The following is a 20,200-nucleotide window of genomic DNA, read 5'->3' as shown; positions in this document are numbered from 1 at the left end:
CTAGTGTTACTCCCAAAAATTTAACATTCTTACTTTCTATTAAAGTAGAACCATTTATTTGAATTATAGATTCCTCTAAATTGGATCGATTGGCTTTAAAAGTTATAAGCTTGCTTTTATCGCCATTGAGCACCAAACAATTTTCATAAAACCATTTATTAAGAATAGCTGCTTTCGATTCTAAGTCGACAGTTAGTTCATTCATATCAGGTCTTGACAGCCAGATTGTATTGTCATCTGCGTAGTTGCATAAGTTGCTTTTGTTTAAATGCAGAAAAATATTGTTTATTTATATATTGAGTTTATTTTTACTCATTGTACTCTTTTATCTAGACAACTATAAATAAATTCCATTGCGTTGTCGCTGAAGCCATAAGATTTCAATTTAGCTAGTAGAAATATATGGGGTAAACAATCAAATGCTTTTGATAAACCCATAAGCACTGCACAAGCCACATCTTTTTTATCCAGGCACTTTTTCAGGCCTTCGATAAGTCTTAATAAAGCGTGTTGTGTGTTGGTGTTCAATCAGCTGAAAGAACAATTTCATTAAAAATTACCTTCGCTCTACCATTGGCCAAAATTGGTTTCAATGTCCATGGAAACTGATATTGCAAAAAAAACCTGACTATAGCTTCATAATTGACGACAGATGCAAAGACATTGCTTAAATAGGTACATTGATCAATAGAAATTGTTTTGCAAATTTAGAAGAAAATTACCTGAAGCTGCTAGCGCGGTTTGAGAAAGCTTTGGAAAGAATTGGGTTGATACTGTTTCTGCTTCTACCTTATTTATTTATAGACTTTTATTGTTATTGTTGGTATTTATTAATATTTTTAATTTAGTTATTATTTATTGGCCCTTATAGCCATCGGCCCTTGGGTCAGCGACCCCCTCGCCCCCTCTCCTCAGCACTACTACTAAGTCAAAGGCTTGCTAAGGAGTTTGCATTGAAATTGAGCTAGTTTAATAGCTTAAAATTCAGCTTAAAGTTTTCCCATTTTAGAGTCTACGGCAAGCAGACTGTCATCCAACAATGATTTCAAACTCAAAGGAATAGAGCATGCTGTGTCATCGAAGTCATTTCGTAGTGGCGGTGAACGTCCCTTTGGTAGCACATCCAGAGAGATGTCAATTGATGAAGGTTCAGGTAACTCCTTATTGAAGCACTGATTATATAAAATGACTTGCAAATGTTTTACCTTTGTTTTGTTAGTGGTCCATTGCTAACATAAGAGATCTGTATCTAAAAAGGTCACTGCATTTTGTTGCAGGAGGCAGATTTGTTAGCTAGGTAACTCAATCTGAATTTTAGCACTTCTACCCTTTGGCAGCTTTCGAAAAGGAGGTGTAACAATAGGATTTTTCATTTTCGTTCAAAAGTAAAGATGATGTTCTGCAGACGAAAAGAAAAGCACAATCTTCTTCATCATAGTTAAAACGCGATTGTACTATTCCATTTGAAGAAATGTTAAAAGCGGTAACCTGTTGCAAATATTGTTTTAAAAGTTGGGGAGAGTCGGCAACTTTTTTCCTTAGCTGCCTGTGCTCTTGTAGCATTTGTTACGACCGTTTTGTTTTTATTATGTCGCTGATTTTTAAGAGATTGAGGTCCACAATGGTTTGACCCATTATTTATGTTCATGAAAGTATCCACATTGCTGTGAAAAATCCAATGGTGGGTGAGCCAATCATAGCATACTTTTCTGATTATGTCGATTAATGCAGTTATGTAGTAATGTGTGTCTAGACTAAGCGTCTAGACAAATAGCGACATGGAAACACCTTTTCCTTTAATATCCCTAAAAACTCGGTCAATGCTTAGAAGTTCCAAACAAGACTTCTAAGCAAAAGTTAAGTCCTGGAACAAAAATCATACACAAAAATCAATTATGAGAGTGGCCTTTTAAATGGTATCAGATTTCTCCGAATTGTCATTGATAAAGATATAAAAAAGAAACTATATTCAGAGGATTCCTTAAGTACACAAAATTGTACCATAAGATTTCGTGACATATGTATGTGAGCGTTGTTTAGCCACATCTTAGCTGTTGTTCTGCTGCTTCGATCTGGGCTGTTGTTGTTACTCAAATTGTTTCATTGCAGAGAACAGAAAACAGGGCTGCAAGAAAATGAAGCTCTAGTTGTTTGGATGCTTCACCCCCTTGTTGAAGCTATTGGGAGTGAAGTGAAATTGAGCAGTTGGTCCACCAAAAAAAAAATAGGATCCTAGGATATAAAACGCAAAAATGACAGGGCTTGAGGCAGCAGCAGCTGGTCATCCGCGGATCTAGCCAATTTAATATACTTATATCAAAAGTTTTAACCCAAAGCGTATACCAAACAACACAAGGAACACAAAAAGCAACATTTAAGCCAAGGAAACTGTTACTTTTCGTCAACAAAACCGTCAGAGAAACATAAGGAAACTGTTACTTTGACAATTTTCGATGGTATTATATTGGATACAGTCAAAACACAACAAGCCTTTTTTATTTTGAAGAAAATCATTAGGACCAAAGTTTTTTCGCAACATAAGAAAATATCCAAGAAGGCCCCGGCTTTGTTCAGTTGTCAATTAGAGGATCTATGAGATATCTATGAATAATTGTATGGACTATTTGTAGTTGCCAAGCTGCCAAAACAAGCTACCAGCCAAAACTAGCTACCAGTTTGAATAATGTAGTTGCCAAGCTGCAAAAACATTTTTGGGTTACGCCCTTAGCAATGCAGTTAGATGGACTGTAAAAGGCATGAATTTTGAAATCAACGCCCCTGAAACACTTGAATTTGTATTTTAAGGTCTTTAACAGAACATTAATTACTGAAACACTTGAATTTGTATTTTAAGGTCTTTAACAGAACATTAATTAGTGACTATATAAAACAAATCATTAAAACAAATCAGAGTTAATTTAATGTTTAAAAAACTGCTTTTCTTGCTTTCCTCATGGCGAAATCCTTAATTACATTTTGAAAATCCATCTTTCTTGCTGTTTCACTCTCGGTGCTTAAGACGGCCAAATCTGAAAGTCGTTGCTGAGTCATTGTGCTCCTCAAAAAGTTCTTAATTAGCTTGAGTTTGCTAAATGATCGCTCAGCCGAAGCAACGGTCACGGGCAGTGTGCAAAAATTTCTTAAGGCTGTACATACGTTGAAAAAAAATCTCATCAAGTTTAAATTGGCTTATGCTGTTTAATAACTGCAACAGATTCAACGATTTGTCTCCAAAATTTGTGGATTGACCTGATGTGGACCATTTCTTCTCCCAGTCCATCGAGGCAAATATCCACTTCATATTTACTGGCAAAGATGCCACAGGCCTGCAAAATTTCCTCTTCAGACAGAGTCAAGTACTCATCGAATCAACAATTGTATGATATACATCACGCTTGAATGCCCTCGCTTCTCTGCTTTCGATTTAATCAGCTTCATCGCCACCTTCTTCGACATCTCTCCTGCTCTTGCGCTTTTTCGGAAATTCAGCCAAAATGTTTAGTGAATTTGCAACTAGCTTCGATTCATTCAAAATCATTGCTGTGCAGTTCCTTAAGCTCGTCAATCAGGCTTCTTAAGTTTGAGACCTCAACATCGATCGTTGCTTCCCTTGCCTGAATTACTTGGTTTCTTTGGTCGATTGGGACAAGAACCTTCGACCACAAGGCAGACATCACCATGCATGTAAATGATGACACATACTTAATCGCGCCGTTGACTTCAATGGTTGTTTTCTGGGTAAGATTCAGCTATAGGAGATCTTCAAGGGCTTTCTTGATTCCTGGCAAATGGGCTGCAAATAGTCGGACGCTAGCACCGCGATCGGTCCATCTTGTACATGATAATCCATGTAGTGACGACCCAACATGGCTTAGTAAAATGTCCCATCTCTGTGGACTGCCCGAGAAAAGGTTGTATATAGTTTGTACCATACCAAAAAAAGTAACAGCTTCAGGACAGCATACGGTGGAATTGGTACCACAGAGATTCAACAAGTGGCAGGCACAGGGTGAGTACAGGTACAAAGGATTGACCGACTTTACATGCTGCTGAGCACCATTATATCTCCCTGGCATGTTGGCAGCATTATCATAGCCTTGGCCTCGACAGTCAGCAATAGGTATTCCGTACTTCTCCAAAGTCTTCAAAATTAAGTTAGCGATCTCGAGACCCGACTTCTTAAAACAGTCAACAAAGGCTAGAAATCTTTCTTGAACTGTGAAAATCTCACCGTCATTGGTAAGGTACCTAAGAATAAAGGTAGTTTGCTCTGTGTGACTTGCATCTGGTGCGCCATCAACCATAATCGCAAAGTACTTTGAGACCTTGCGCTCTTCTAAAATATGATTTCTCACTTGTGCAGCACAAATATTTATAAACTCATTTTGAGATTCTGGTGACAAATAGTGAGCCTAGAGTCTAGTCCCTTTCTCTTGTGCGGATTTCACTTTACCAATGTGCTCTTGAAGAAGAGGATCGTAACGTGCAAGCAACTCTAAAATCCCAAGAAAATTGCCGTTGTGAGTATCACCAATCTTATCTGAATCCCCACGAAACGCAAGCCCTCGCTCTCCAAGAAACATGACTACGTCAAGGATTCGCTGCAGTAACATTTTCCATCTTTCTGCTTCAGACAAAATACTTTTTTCTAATAACAAATCTACATCAGCATCTGCTTCTAAGCGTCGTTGAAGCTCACGCCATGCCATGTAACACTTGATGTGGGCATTGCCTCTCATGTTCTGGGAGTTTTTCCCACAATCTTTTCCAGCTGTCGTTCGCTCCCCAATTTTGATTTTGAACCATTGTTAGTAGTGTGGCCAAACAACCTGCATGGCAAAAAATAGAGTGCAGCCTTTGTAGAACTGATAACAAGCCAGCTTCTTCTTACTACCTCCCCATTTTGCTGCTTCACATTTAGGACCGTTGTCGGAAATTCGTGGCCGTCGCAATCTTTGGGAAACTCTGGAGGATGAGGCAAATGACCAGTTCTAACAACTTTTTCTAACTCCTTTATCGTTGGAAATCCGGTCAATGTGCCGACGTCAAAACTAGATGATCTACTATGAACAGTATCTTGATTTAATGACGAATCAGTAGTGCTTTCTCTAATTTCTGTGGTGTCATGGTCTACCGAAGCAGCCAAGCCGTCTGTGTCTTCTTCTTCTTCAGCAATGCTTTGAACAGAGCTTTCGCCAGGTTTATATTTAAAGTTGAATCACCTTCCTTGTCTCTTTTGTAAGCACCTACCTCAAACAATGTTCGAGAGGCTTTCTTTGCTTCCTTTTCTCGTATCTTTTTTTCCTGCCTTTTCTGAGCACCAGACTTGCGCTGTAAGATGACTTCTCAGGGGTTGGTTGGATCGTGATCCCGCTTAGTGATTTTGATGAAGACTTTTATAGCGTTTGCATTTGTCTTGATTCTTCGCATGTGTTTTTTCTCTGGTGTACGCCGTGAATGGAAGATTTACTTTTACGTTTATAGGAAGTCCACACAAGCAATAACTAAAAAATAGTAGATATATGTAAGCGCAATCAAATTTTTCGGCCTCCGGAGAAGTATATTATGATCATTAATGTTTTAATTATAAACCATAACAGGAAAAGGTCCTTATCATAGACCAGCTTGTTGATCCCTCGTTGAAAGATTAAATTTCGAATATCAATCGGGTCATGGGCCCGCCCTGCCAATGCAGCTAATTGAAAAACTCATAGCCAAAAATACATACCTTATTTTCTACGGGCCCCTTGGTAACTACCCTGGTTACCCCCCCCCCCCCCCCTCTCGACGGTCTTGTTTCAGCAACATTTTATTTCAGAGAACGAATTATTACAATTAACTTTGCCTAATTCTTTTTGACAACATCTTCGGACTTCGTCTGGAAGAGAAAAAGATAATTCTGAAGAGAGAATTAAAGTCCTTTTACGTTGGCGGGAATTTAGTTGTTATTTTGTTGCCCAGAGATGACTTCGTTTTGGGCGTTCTGTGCACGATTTAGGTCATGTGACTGCAGTTATCCGGCACAGTGTAAGTAATTAAATATGACAGGGCCATAATGACGTACAAAATGATGAATGATCTTTGCCCTGACAGCCTTAAAGGTAAATTTATTACTACATCAGAGATATCCAGGTATTCGACAAGGAATCAGCTTGATATTGACATCCCAAGGCAAAATTTGGAATTCTCAAAGGGAAGTTTCTTTCACTCTGGGGCCAAGACATGGAATGAGATTCCAAGAAACATCAGAATGAGCCCCACAATTTCCATGTTTAAAGAAGTAATTGTAATAGAAGTAGTTTATTTATATTTGTATTATAGCTGATAGGGAATTCGTATATTAAGATTTTTAAAATGAAATGAATGAAAATGTAAACGGCAGGGCAAAGTGGACAAAATTTGTGCGGCTCAGTGTAAACGCAAATCAACCCGAACAAGTTTTATGCGGATAAAATTTATCCGGCACAGTGTAAACGGGGTCTAGGTCTGCCACCTAAATGCCTCGACATAGAGTGATCTAGCCCTAGGCTGGCGTGGGATAAAAGAGTAAAATAGTTCCTCTAAAGACTGAAAAGTAGCTAATACGCATTGATACTGCACATTTTTTGCTAGGATATCCTACGATTTGGTTCGGTCGAAGTTATGGTAAACAAAATTATAAAAAAATCGTCACGCTATACGAGCCTTCAAGATAGAAACTGAATATATATATAGAAACTGAAAATAGAATCTATTTATGAAACACTTTAGTTCTTTATGCACTGTAAAAAGAATAACGATAGCACCAAAAATGATCCATAACATCCTTGAAGATTTCGACACGCCCGACAGCCCGGGCGGCTGTCATGTTGATTAACGGAAGGACTCGGACACTGCTCGATAAGCATAAGCTTCTCAGTGTCCTAAAAACTACCTTCGGATGCTATGTAGAAACAAATACAAATACAATACATAACCCTAACATGTTACGCATTCCAGTTGGCATTACGATTTGAGCAGCATTTGACCGCAATGGTGGGTTTATGAATAATCCACGAGAAGCAAGATTAATGCACAGTGGCGTGTTCAGCTCAACTGGGCTGAATAAACGAAAAATGACTTTTCTTTTACACAAGGTTCTATATTTCAGCAATGCGTTAAACCCGATTATTTGCTCGCTTAGCCTAATGCAATAACACTAATTCAATTCCATGTTGAATGAATTTTGCTGATGTACTATCTATATTCGCTCACTAAAAAAATTCACGCAGTAAAGTACTGAGAACAAGCTGGCGCTGAAGCCTTGGCCAGTCGATTGAAACATCAGCATAAAACATCATCCAACATTGTTTGATAAAACATGTTTTGTTTGTTTGACCACCATGTTTTACGATGTTTATGACGTCTTGCAATGTTTTAGGAAATTTGATTTCCATCAAACATTTCGTAAAACATCTCATTGTTTTCATGTTTGATCAATAATGTTGCGTTACCACCCCCATAGTTGTTTTAACAATTGTTTGATTCGTTTTGCCAGCTCATTAAACTTCGTCCAACAATGTTGGTACAACAATGTCTGGTAATGTTCATACGGATGTTAGGTTTTTTGTACCCCAAGAAAGTTTGAATAAAATGGGGAATCTGAAAACAGGGTTGTGTGTAAAAAAACCAGATAAACTTAAAGATTCTGAAATGTTTTCTTCTTTCAAACCAGCTTTGGTTATTTCATTTTGATTTCTGGTTTGGTTATTTCTTTTAAATCAGGTTTTTATCCTTATGTTTGCACTTTTTCATAGCCCATCTTCAAAACATCTCTCTTGATGAGAAGTTTCTTATAGAATTGGAGCTATTCGATCAACTCGAGAATTATTAGCTAGAACAGAAATACAAGGACTTTCAAAAATTTGATTACTTTTAAGAGAATGATTGCCAAGAAACCTTTAAGACTCTATCATCTTGCCAAGAAGCGATTTGCTTAGGCCCTAATTCATTCAAATCTTTTTTATAAGAAAATCCGTCATGATTATGAACAGTGGGTTTCATCCTTCGTTCAATATCAATCATTCGAGTTGCTAATTTCCTTTTGTGGATTTTATATTCTCCAACATGCCTTCAGAAAAATGATTGAACTAGCGGGGCGGCATGCAGCACAAATATTACTGGCAGCTTTGATACAGAAAAGGATGAAAACCTGTACGATCAACTGGCTCTTTTTTCTTTTTGACGTTTTAGGATTTGTTATCTTTGATTATTAGTGGTATTGTGTTGAGTAGGGAAGTGTAATGGCAAGTTGAGGGAGGTAAAATAAAGGGCTCGTACCCTTTGGAACGCCAGAAAACGCCCCTTTCCAAAAATATTTTTAGCAATTAAATTCTTTGGTCATTGTTAAGGCCCGTTTATATAAGCAAATTTATCCCACCTTCCAGCCAAGAAGCTGACAGATGGGGTGAGCTCGTCGCATGTTTACACGCCAATGCTAAGCCACCTTCAGCTGTATATGGAGAAAACCATCCCTCCTTCCAGCTTAATCTCGCCAGCTTAATCTCAACCAGTGTTTATATGGAAAGAATTCATCTGTGTGGTTTGATCTCACTTAGACGCAGGACAAAAAATACAAATGAATCTATAGGATGGTGGGACCTCCCCTCTCAGCTCACAGACTGGAAGGTGGGATAATATTCTCCATATAAACAGGCCCTGACTTAAGAACAAATTTGTTTACTGTTTGAGTAAAGGCTGAGTATCAAAGAAGAAGTCTCTGTAATGCCTTTCTACAAGAGATCCAGGACCAGGCCTAGGCAGTGATCGTCAGGTATTCCACCACTTTCTTAGAAAGAGCCGATCTCTGATCGACACATTGTAATTGAGAATCTGGTCATGCAATAGACAATAGACAACTTTGCTGCATAACCATCTAGCAACCTGCTTAACCGAATTTTTTCAAAGTTTAAATCATAAATATAAAAGGCAGCTGATATTTTCAGACATGTAAACGTTCTGGTAAATGACTGGCAAAATTTGACCTTCGAATTTGCAAAATCTGACGATGCCATCGAAAAGAGCTTGCAGAACTGAGTATCAGTCAATGCAACATGAATTTGAGCTGACCTATCAGCAAAAAGTTATGGCTGTTGGAACTTTCGTTTGTCAAACAACGCGCCAAACTTGCTTCAACTCGTCGAGGGAGAGGCAACTGCCCTTAGTTGCTGTTAGAGTTACGCGGAAGATTATTGTAGATATGCGAAAATGATACACAACATATTCAACAATGAAATGAAATCAGCAGTTTGCAGGACAATAATTTACTTCCACTCTTTTCTTTTCAACAAGGTCTCTGATGTAGTGATAGTCAATATGCTTTGTCCAGGAGTGGTTCTCAGGATTCTTTGAAGAGCAATTGCACCCTGATTGTCCTCATTCAGAATATTAGTTTGTTGCTCATATCCCAAATCCTTGAAGAATGATCTCAGCCACATGGGCTCCTGTGCAGCAAAAGAAAGAGCTATGTATTCTGCTTCGGTAGACGATAATGCAACTATTTCCTGACGTTTACTGCGCCAACTGACTGTACCACCGCAAATTTGAAAAACATATCCCGAGGTAGATTTCCTTTCAACAACATCTCCTGCCCAATCAGCATCCGTAAAACCGAATCATCAACAGATGTCTGACATGACGCGTCAAACTTCAATCCTACGTTTAGAGATCCTTTGATGTACCTCAGTACACGCTTTACAGCTTTCCAATGATTCTGACCCGGTTTTGACATGAATATGCTTAAAATCCCTACTGAAGTAGCTAAATCTGGTCTTGAAATCGTCATGGCATATGTGAGACATCCAATTACTGCTTGATAATCTTGCAAATTAACGGATTGCTCATCATCCTTCAGCTTGATAAGACTTTGATTGGGATCAATGGGTGTTGCTACTGGCTTACAGTCCTGCATGTCAAAACGCTTCAGAACATTTTCTAAGTACATCTTTTGTGAGATGGTCAGTGTACGCTCTTCCTTGTTTCTTGAGATACTCATGCCGCGAATATGATGTGTCTCTCCCTGGTCTTTCATCTCAAACTTTCTTTGTAAGTCTGCCTTCTCAGTTTCCATCATTTGTGCATCATTGCAAGCTAAAATAAGGTCATCCACATGTATAGCAAAACTCATGATGCTCTTCTTGTTATTTCTAGTAATGTTTTTCACATACACACATGGATCTGCTTTAATTTGAACATAACCAGAGTCTTTAAAATACTGGTCAATCACACTATTCCAGCATCTTGCAGCCTGCTTTAAACCATACAGACTCTTTTGCAATTTGCAAACATAATCTGGATTCTTTGCATCTACATAACCTTTTGGCTGCTTCATGTAGATTTCTTCATCTAGATTGCCATTCAAAAAGGCTGTTTTCACATCCATTTGATAGATTTCCATGCTCATGGCATTAGCAATGGAAATAATTACTCTAGTGAAATTTGCTCTTGTAACTGGTGCAAAAACTTCATTATAATCTACACCTTGTTGTTGGGAATATCCCTGTGCCACTAGTCTGGCTTTGAATCTGTCTGCAGTACCATCAGCTCTGTGTTTCACTTTAAACACCCATTTTGAGCCTACAATATTTCTATTCTTAGGCAATGGAACAAGTGTCCATGTTTCATTCTTGAGCAATGATTCATACTCTGAGTCAGTTGCTTCTCCCCATTTCTCTGCATATTCACCATTCCAAACACCTTTTATTGATCTTTTATTGAAAAGCATTTGCTGTGAGATTTTCTGCATCAGATAAACTATCAAGATCAATTGCTTCAGTATCTATCCATTCACCATATCGGTTTTTGGTTTCTCCTTTCTCTTTCAGAACGTCTTAGTGTCTCACTATCTCCCACTGGCTCAAGATCTTGGAGATTGTGATTATCAACTTCTGCTTTATCATCTGCTTCTGGATAGATAACATGAAAGTCCTTTCAGAATCATGGTAAACATTGATGCTTTCTTCTCTGATTCCTTCACCTGCATGGTTGATATTTTCAAAATTGTTCTCACAAAATTTCACATCACGACTGAGAATTTCTTTCTTTGTACCTAGATCATACATCCGGTATCCTTTTCGTGGATCCGCATATCCAATGAAAATACACTTGGTGGACTTTGCATCCAATTTTCGCCTTTTCTCTTTAGGAATATAAAAACTAAGCATTACAGCCAAATACTTTCAAATTGGAGATATTGGGCTTTCTCTTGAACCAAACTTCATATGGTGTACACCTTTCTAGTGCAGTTGTAGGACAACGGTTTCTTATATATGCCGCAGTATTGATGGCCTCTGCCCAAAACGTAGTAGCATTTTCGCTCGATATAACATTGATCTTGCACTTCCTAACAATGTCCTGTTCATGCGTTCTGCTACACCATTTTGCTGGGGTGTTCTTGGATTAGTCGGCTCTTGAATTATTCCATGTTGCTTGCAAAAGTTGTCAAATTCTTTAGAGATGTACTCACCACCATTATCTGATCTCAGACATTTCAGTTTCTTCCCAGTGAAGTTTGCAGCCATTCTTACATATTCCTTAAATTTTTCCAGAACTTCACCAACAGCCACAAGACCTTCTTGAGTAGAAATTTCACACTTTTCACCTGAAAAATGTACAGATCCTCCATTCTTGGTTATAGATGGAACAGAAATTAAGTTATTTTGCAGATCTGGAACATGTAAAACTTTTCCAAATGTAACATCTTTAGATTCCTCATGAGGTATAATGCATTTCATTGTAATATCTCCTTGACCCTTAGCTTATTGGAATCTACAGTAAGTGCCATAGTTGATGATACCAAGGTCGGCTTGGTGTGTATTACATTTCTGCTGTCATTACCTTTACCCTTAGCATGACCTTTTTGATTTTGTGGTTTACCCCAACAATCCTTAGCCAAATGACCAACTTTATGGCAATTAAAACATTTCTTACCATCAGATTTTGATTTCCAATTCTTTATTCGCCTAGTCGTTAAAGCATTATCAAAGGATTCCCCTTCACCAGCAATTTTTGCACGATCAGCAACAGTCAAAATTAGGCCTTTTACTTTTTCCCATGATAATTCCATTTCCCCAATGGGACGTTGCACGCAAGCTGTTATAAGATGTAGGCAATTTTCCTAACACTATTTCACAAAAATCATTTTCGGGCATTGAGCCCCCCATTTCGAGTAACTGATCTCTTAATCTGCACATTCTGTCCAAAAAATCCAGAGCATTATCAGCCTCTTGCATTCGCATATACGACATTTTGTCTCTTAAATCAATCCTCCTTACCAAAGATTTCCTTTGAAATTGATTTTTAAGGGATTCCCAAGTTTCAGCTGCAGATTTACAATTTCTTACGTGAACTAGCTGATTGTCACTTACATGAATCGATATAATGGCTCTTGCTTCGTCGTCTTTCCCCTTGAACTCGTTTCTCTGTGCATCATTTGCTTCTGCAGATAATTGAATTCCCCTTGATGCATATCCGAACAGCTTTCTTGCTGTAAGAAGCATTTCCATTCTGAATTTCCAATTGTCATAATTAGTCTCATCAAGTGGAGCGATCTTAACACTTGTACCTTTGAATTTATCCATCGTGATAAAGTAAAAGTACAACAAATCTCTAGCGAAAGTGCTTCCAGTATCCTGGGCCCATAACCTGTTAGAGTTACGCGGAAGATTGTTGTAGATATGCGAAAATGATGCACAACATATTCAACAATGAAACGAAATCAGCCATATTGCATTGTCTAGAACAATCAGAAACTTGCAGTTGAAAAGAAAGCGCGAGATAAAGAAGGCATGCTTTAGTTTAAAAATACAACCAAATCCTAAAACGGCACGTTATGTGTCTGCACAAGAGTCACTGTAAAAAATGATCACTACATTCATCCTTTTTTATAAGAGCCTAATTTTTTTACCGAGCCTCAATAGTCTTGAAAAGTTTCAATTTTGAGCCTAAGGTTGTTCCTAATTGTTCTGGCCCAAGACAAGTTGTAATTACGCTTTTGAGATAAAAGAATTGATTCAAATCTCTTTTTATGTGTTGCTTCATCATAAACCTTAACAATAATAGAACAGAACAGTAAATGTGGTATCAGAATTCGAAATCTAGCACTTAGTCACGCCATAGTGTTAATTACTTGACTTGCTTTGTGAGAAAATGCCTGGCATGAGTTTGTGCCTGGCATGCTTTTTTAAATCATTCTTAATTTTTAGCGACTTAGAGACTCAATATTCTTTAAAACACTCAAAGTGGCAATAGAGAAGAAACATGACATAGCATGACTTATCGAAAAGACAGGCATTAACAAAAGTGGCAGCAGAGGTGTGCTGGCTCACTAGGGGTACTTGTCTCCCCTCCATTTCTCGGAAAAAGCCATTGTGTATTGTGTATTGCGAAACATCCCCCTGTCTTTTCGTAACACGTGTATTCGTTTCCTATATCCTCTGATCATTGGGTCACACATAAAGAAACACTCCATAACTTCCCTATTTTCATACCGTGTCCATTCCTTCTAATTCTCGTAGCAGTTGTTGGATGGCGACCGGGCCCATGCTGCTGTGCGATGGAACACCTGTCAGACGAAGGACCTTCGCCATTGTTTGTTATAGCCCTACTGACGTCTTGTCTAACAGATTGTTTGAGTTGATCACTTATGTTAGAATGGTTTCACTTTCAGCATCACCAAAATGTAACGATAGGGTTCTTCTTATGACGGTAAAGTATCAGGACGTTGGCCAACGGGCCTAGCCCCAAGAAGTTTACTAATGTTAAAACGCTACAAAAAAGCAGCGCTTTCTCTTGACACCTTCTAGCATTTACTACTAGAAGGTGGGGTTGACTTGTGTTGGAGAAGCTCTATTTTCCGCTATCAGCTTATGCACTTTTCATGCATGCTGCACCACATATTATTATAATTATGTTTAGTATAATTAATAACTGGATCTTTTCTACTATTATTATTATTATCATTATTATTAGCAATAAATGGAGCTTGTCTCTACGCAGATTCGCCAGGCTTCTATCATAACTGGAGATCATCTACGCCCTGACTTACTTCTTGAAACTAACGAAAACTGTCTGTACGTTTTAGAGCTAACCACAGGCTTTGAAAAAAATCTCAACTGCAACGCTAACAGAAAGTCCCAGCATATACAATATGCCACCCTCATATCTGACTTAAAACGTCAGTTTAAGTCAGTTTCGTTTGTCAAGCTATCCATCAGTTCTTTTGGTATCTTTGGCAACTCCTGCAGCTCATTCATCGACATGTGTGACTCTTTGTCCATTGATCATCAACAAAAACGCTACCTCATCTCCAAACTTTCAAGCATCTCCAAACTTTCAAGCATCTCCATTCGCACCACATACTATATATTCTGCTGTAGAAATAAGACTAACCCAGAGCTACTCCTGTTTTAACGTTTTTTTTCTTCTCATTACTACGATTGTAATAGTTTTATTTTGTGAAAAACAGGCTAGCCAGTTACAAATTACCTTGTAATAGGGAGATTTTTTTTAACTGGAATTCAAAATGAAAAGTTTCCATTTTTTTTAAAAAATACTGCGCAGAAAAGCACAACAACATTGCTGTATATTAAAATCATCTTTAAATTCGACTTTCCTTGCAGTATAAAACCCTATAAAACGTCAGACAGCGAACAAAGATTACAGCAAACACATAGCCTTTTCAAAGGGAAATCGGCACCGGGGGTAGGCCTTTATTTTTACGAAAATGAGGGTTTCAAACTTCAACGGATCTCATTGATATACCAGAATTATATTCTATCAATTTCAGTCTACTTATTTCTGTGTTATATACAAAAAGGGTTTTATTTAATTCAGTATTTCTAGTTCAAACAGGGTTTGACTTAATTTGCGTCATTGCATTGAAATTGAATCATCTGTGTTTGTCGGAAATGGCGCATGCTCTGTATTTCAATGAGAAAAAGACCTGTGGTTAGATTTCATCCTCTTTACTGAAGCGGTAGACCATTTGCGTCATCAGTTTGTGCTTTTGGTACTAGTAACTGCTACATAGATTTAAGTTTCGCACTTTGTTGCACGAGGAATACCTGAAGAAGGCATAAGGAAAGAATCAAAGATGGATATTAAAGAAGCCCGTTCCTACGATGTCGGTAAGTAAGCTACCGCGTGCTCTAACGGGAGCTTCTTCGTAGCGTTTGATATTCTGCTTGATTGGTGTTTTGATCTGATCTACCAACCCAAGTGCAAATTGTATGGAACCCATTTGCTTTTAAGATTTGTTTCATTCGTGTTTTTCTTTACTTTAGCTATTTCCAAGATATGCTATTACTAACCTTTAATTTTTTGGCATTTTTAATACTATACTAAAAGCTTCTCTCGGAAATTTACCAATAATTCCAACAGATTTCAGGAGATGTATTTCGCATCATACTTTCAATTTCAAAAAATTGTTTTTTGATAATATTCGCGGCGTGATTATCACTGAGGTAACTTTTGAAAGGGCTTTTTGCGAATATGGTTTCTTTTTCTTCTCAGATGAAACGATACTACAGACACCATTCATATCACAAGATTTTCTATTGAATCTAGATCTTGTGGTTGAGCCAAGTCACTTCCCAGTTTTGCCTCCTTGATTGACATCTGACCATTTGTGAATTACAATATGAATTACCACATTTGACCCGGAATGATTGGTTCATTATTTATCTCAGTGTAAATGTAACATCAACGACAAAATAAACGCCTTTCGCGGTTGCAAAATGTGCCGAAATGCAAAAATTGCAGGTTATGAATTTTATTGACAATATGCCCTATATGGACAATACTGGCTTGTTTCTGTTTGTCTTCTGAATTCGTTTTGTTCATGGCCACAATCTCATAAGACAAAGTCAACCAAAAATCTTTCACAACGATTTTGGAAGATCATCAAACATTTCGTATGAAAAATGTGCAAGTCCTTTTTATTTTGGATTTCTCGTAGCTCAGACCTTCTAGTAAAAACACATATGCGACTACTTTTTGCTTTGCCCAATTCAGACATTGACTGTCCCGCCAATTATCAACAAAACCAACAACATTTTATCAGACAGTTTTGGCCACGCAAATCTTATTTTAGGTATTCGTCCGTGTATCCTTTTCATCACATCGCTCACATGTTGGATTCACATTTCTTGCTTTTACTTGCGATCAAGATAGGCATATGAAACAAATAACTCATTACGTAGAATATTTTTGATTACATAAAGAAGAGAGTCTTGTTGGCACCCCCTGAATTGCCCTCATGGACAAGAAAAACCTCTAAGCTAGAAAGAAGTAAGGCTACTAATGCTACTAATGGCCCGAGATTAAATTTTCGTTAATTTGACAGTTCTTTGCAATCAAGCAAATTGAATTGCAAAATCCTAGGCATAGAGATAAGTAACAGTAGTTAGGGTTAAGCCCTTGCAACCTTTAGAAGATGGGAACTCTGCATCTAGTCAAGCCAGTGGTAAATTTTCTTGGTCAAATCAATCAAATTTTAAGTCTTATTTTGTTGGGCAAGCAAATTCCTCATTTACACATCCAGGAAGAAACAAATATTGCAGTGTAAAAAGTTTACTTTAATACAAGAAGGTTTTTTCTTTGTTTAATAAGCACATGGCAATTTCAGTGCAAGATTTCTGTGATTAAAGATCTCATGTCGCAGAACATAGATACCTGTGTATAAAGTTATGTTTGATTCCGTCGGGGGCGTCGTGGTCGGGGGATACAGGAAGGCCGTGGCCCCCTCTGTTTTCAATTTTGACGGGTTTTAGGAAAAATCCTTGTATGTCGGAAAACTCAAAAAACTGTGGTTAAAAAGGAGAAGTCAAACGAACCTTTTAGAAACATAAAATTACATGGACTAAAGTACTTGCCGTATGGTCGAGGGGCAATTTACTTTTGTAAAGAAATTTACTAGATTTCACCAAAAACAAAATGATATCTCGGGATTTACCAATTTGCTGATCTGATTTTTTTCAGTTAAAACCTGAATCTTCAAGGGCCAAATTTGGTTGTAAAAATTGGTCAATATTGGTCAAAAATAATTTTTATTTGATATTGATAATCGGGACAATGCCTATCACCAGATTTGAAAATTTTGTCTCAGATTTGAAAATTTATGCAGCACCAAATTATTCCGAGTCTGGTTTCTCGATCTATATCCTAAGCCAAGCTATTACTAGCTGTACAACTTGGACAATGACCGATTTCTTCAATCAATTTCCAATATTCAATTTTACATATGTCTTCTATAGCTAATACCTAGCATCCAAGCTAAAGCTAACGGCATATTTTAAGAAGTACTAGGCATAGTTACTTACAGAATGATATACCACATTTTTCCACATTTGTCTAAAACGATATTTTGCTCTGCAGAAAAATGAGGGGCATGCCCCCGGTTTCGCCGGCCCTGAAGGTATTTAACGGTAATTCATCGTTTCAAGTGAGGTTTTCTTACGAAAGGGCCCCAAAATGCCTGAAATTAGATATTTGAGTATTTGAAATTTGGTTATTTTTTTAAGTTATAAATATTGTAAGATTATTTTCAAAAATAAGTTATAAATATCGTTTCCATTGCAAAGGAAAGGCTTCGGGCTGGCTGGCTCGAGATTTTGATGAACTGAATACACCAGCGGCAGCTTCTTTTGGCTCAACGATGTTTTCTTGACCGGATATTCTGTAAAATAAATGTCAATAAAGCAATAAGCTAACAACACAACGAACTCGTACGATCACTGGATTATTTTGAGCTGAAAAGAATTATCCTAATCCCAGCTCTGTGATGTATCTTTGCCCTATTCACAATTTCCCCCTTAATGCATGTTTGCTGATTCTGAAATGTGTTATCAAACAAAGCATATTAGTTCCACTTTTTGGCTTAGAAAACTTGTAAGCAGCGGCTTTCTGTACATAAAGCCGCAGCAAAATTATGATTGATACCGAATAAGAAGTGTGGTAAAAAAACAAAAATTAAACGTAACTGTGTTCAGCATGTTGGTAAAACATGATTGGCTAAGTAAAATTGATGAGATTGTAAAGGGCTACCCTTGCAGTATCCAATGACATACCTTGGGTTGCATTCAAAATCTTTTGATAAGCAGCAGACAATTTTTCCGACGCTTAAAGTTCTATTTTTGAGATAACATAGGGCACGGGCGTTCTTATTGTTGCTCTTATATCAACATTAATTTTTTTACAACTATGCAACAATAAATTATCTGCTCTATTTTATTAACACGAACAAAAGTCTTCAAAGAACTTTGCTTTTTTTCTACTAGTTTTCAATATGAGGCTGGGCGTGTTTTATCCTACTCTTATTTTGGGCCTGTTTGATAAAAAAGAGTATAACATCTTGCTAAACAAACAAATTTTCTTAATCCAATCTTTTTAATCAAATCACAAGAATCTGCAAATCCAGTAAACTTGATCCCAGTAATGTTTTTTTGTAGCTCAATCCAAGCCGTATATTCTTCCATCTCAACAAAGTTTGGATGTTATGGGGAAGTCGACCGATGAAATGATTAAGGAAACTGGCGATGAACGAGAAGGCTGGGGGAACAAATGGGAATTTATCTTAGCCTCCATTGGGTTAGCTGTTGGCTTAGGAAATGTGTGGAGATTTCCTTACCTTTGCCAGAAGAACGGGGGAGGTGAGTTCAAATGCATTTCCAGCAATTTGATCCAATTTTTTAATTCTAAGATGCTACATGACCTTGCAAAGAGTTCTAAAGTAATTTAAAAATCTGAATTTAACGTCACAAGCGTCACAGAAACCTGTTTTGGATATTTTTGGACTCAAACCACAGAACCTAAAAGGACTTCTTTAAATATCTATAAATCTGCAAAACTACTTGAATAGAGTACCGAATATGCCGTCATCAAAAATCTATTCTAAGAATTTCTTAATCTTGACCACATACTCTGAAGGAATGCCATAAAACTTCTCAATATGCAAAATTTGCTAGATATATTCAAAATTGGGCGAGATATGGCCAATGAAAGATTTAAAGTTTGCTTGTTATTCTGGCCTGGTTCATAAAGTTATGAACCAAGACGAAATTACAGAGGTTTGATGGGGCAAGAGCCTGTGCTCATGTGGCCATATCTCCTCCAACTTGTCACATATTCTACTGATTTTGCATGTTTAGAGGTATTTCATAATGTTCTTTCAGGTTGTTGGATCAAAAGTGAAAAATTCTAAAAATAGATTTTGTCATGTCAGCACCTCGGTACTCTATTTATTTTAAATTGGCTGATTAAAGCCACACGACCGCAGGCTCGATTCCTAGCAAAGCATTTCATTTTAGTTTTGGTGTAAAACTTCATGAACCAAGCCAAAATTACAGTAATTTATTAGAAGTTCTTATAGCAACCATATCATTAATCGCAATAGATTTATCTAATTTTGATATTATTAAGGCATTATATGGTGCTCTTCAACGTTGTGTGGTCAAAAGACAAGAATTCTGAAAGTAGAATTTTATGACGCCACACTTGAGAACATACCGGAAGATTTGCGGAAGATTGATCTAAAAATTTTGTTTTTGCATCGCTTACATTATATACCTGTTGTTTGAATCTTGATGCTTATTCATTTTAGGTGCTTTTCTCATTCCGTACTTCATATTTATGATCATCGAAGGGATCCCTCTCTTCATCATCGAGTTTGCCATCGGCCAACGGATGCGCAGAAGCGCCATCAATTGCTGGAAGAATGTGCATCCTGCCTTGACTGGCGTTGGTGTCTCCTGCGTCATTGTCTCATTTATGCTTTGCATTTACTACGTAGTCGTCATTGCGTGGTGTCTTTATTATATGTTCGTTTCCTTTGCAAAGACGTTACCTTGGCATATGTCTAGCTGTGAAAAATGGCCCCTAGTCAAAAATCTATCAGGGATAGCTTTACGGAAAGCTGTGAAAAACGTCACAAACGACTGCTGTTTGAGGGACCCGCAAGCCTATTATTTCTATGAAAAGGCTTTGAAAGTGTCCACGGGTATTGATGACTTGGGGTCAGGCGTCAACGGTCCTTTGGTCGGTTGTCTAGCCCTTGCATGGGTTATCACCTACTTGTGCATTGTTAAGGGTGTCAAATCAAGTGGAAAGGTATTGTGACTTGTAGCTTTCTTTTCATTTACTTTCATTTATTGGATAAATTTTTCTCATCTTCGCAGAAAAATTATTT

At 37.6% G+C, this 20,200-nt stretch overlaps 1 protein-coding gene and 1 pseudogene across 2 annotated transcripts in view; one reads left to right on the top strand and one right to left on the bottom strand.

Moving 5' to 3' along the window:
• The window catches only part of LOC135685905 (sodium-dependent neutral amino acid transporter B(0)AT3), a 29,893-nt gene that overhangs the window by 5,031 nt on the left and 4,662 nt on the right, over positions 1–20,200 (top strand). The window contains exons 2-4 of one of the 2 annotated variants that reach the window (XM_065201998.2): positions 1,010–1,153; positions 18,465–18,665; positions 19,616–20,121. In XM_065201998.2, coding sequence (XP_065058070.1) covers positions 1,010–1,153; positions 18,465–18,665; positions 19,616–20,121 — 851 coding nt within the window. Of the gene's footprint in view, positions 1–1,009; positions 1,154–14,943; positions 15,144–18,464; positions 18,666–19,615; positions 20,122–20,200 lie in introns of those variants that run through there. The other variant, XM_065201999.2, reaches the window with a different exon arrangement.
• LOC148960159 (uncharacterized) lies at positions 4,413–6,985 on the bottom strand (annotated as a pseudogene).

The sequence above is a fragment of the Rhopilema esculentum genome, chromosome 6 (genome assembly GCF_057945365.1).
Source record: "Rhopilema esculentum isolate cy_ngs chromosome 6, ASM5794536v1, whole genome shotgun sequence".
In the NCBI taxonomy this organism is placed as follows: domain Eukaryota; kingdom Metazoa; phylum Cnidaria; class Scyphozoa; order Rhizostomeae; family Rhizostomatidae; genus Rhopilema; species Rhopilema esculentum.
Note: the sequence above shows the minus strand (reverse complement) of the source record. Positions and strands in the feature narration are given on the sequence as shown.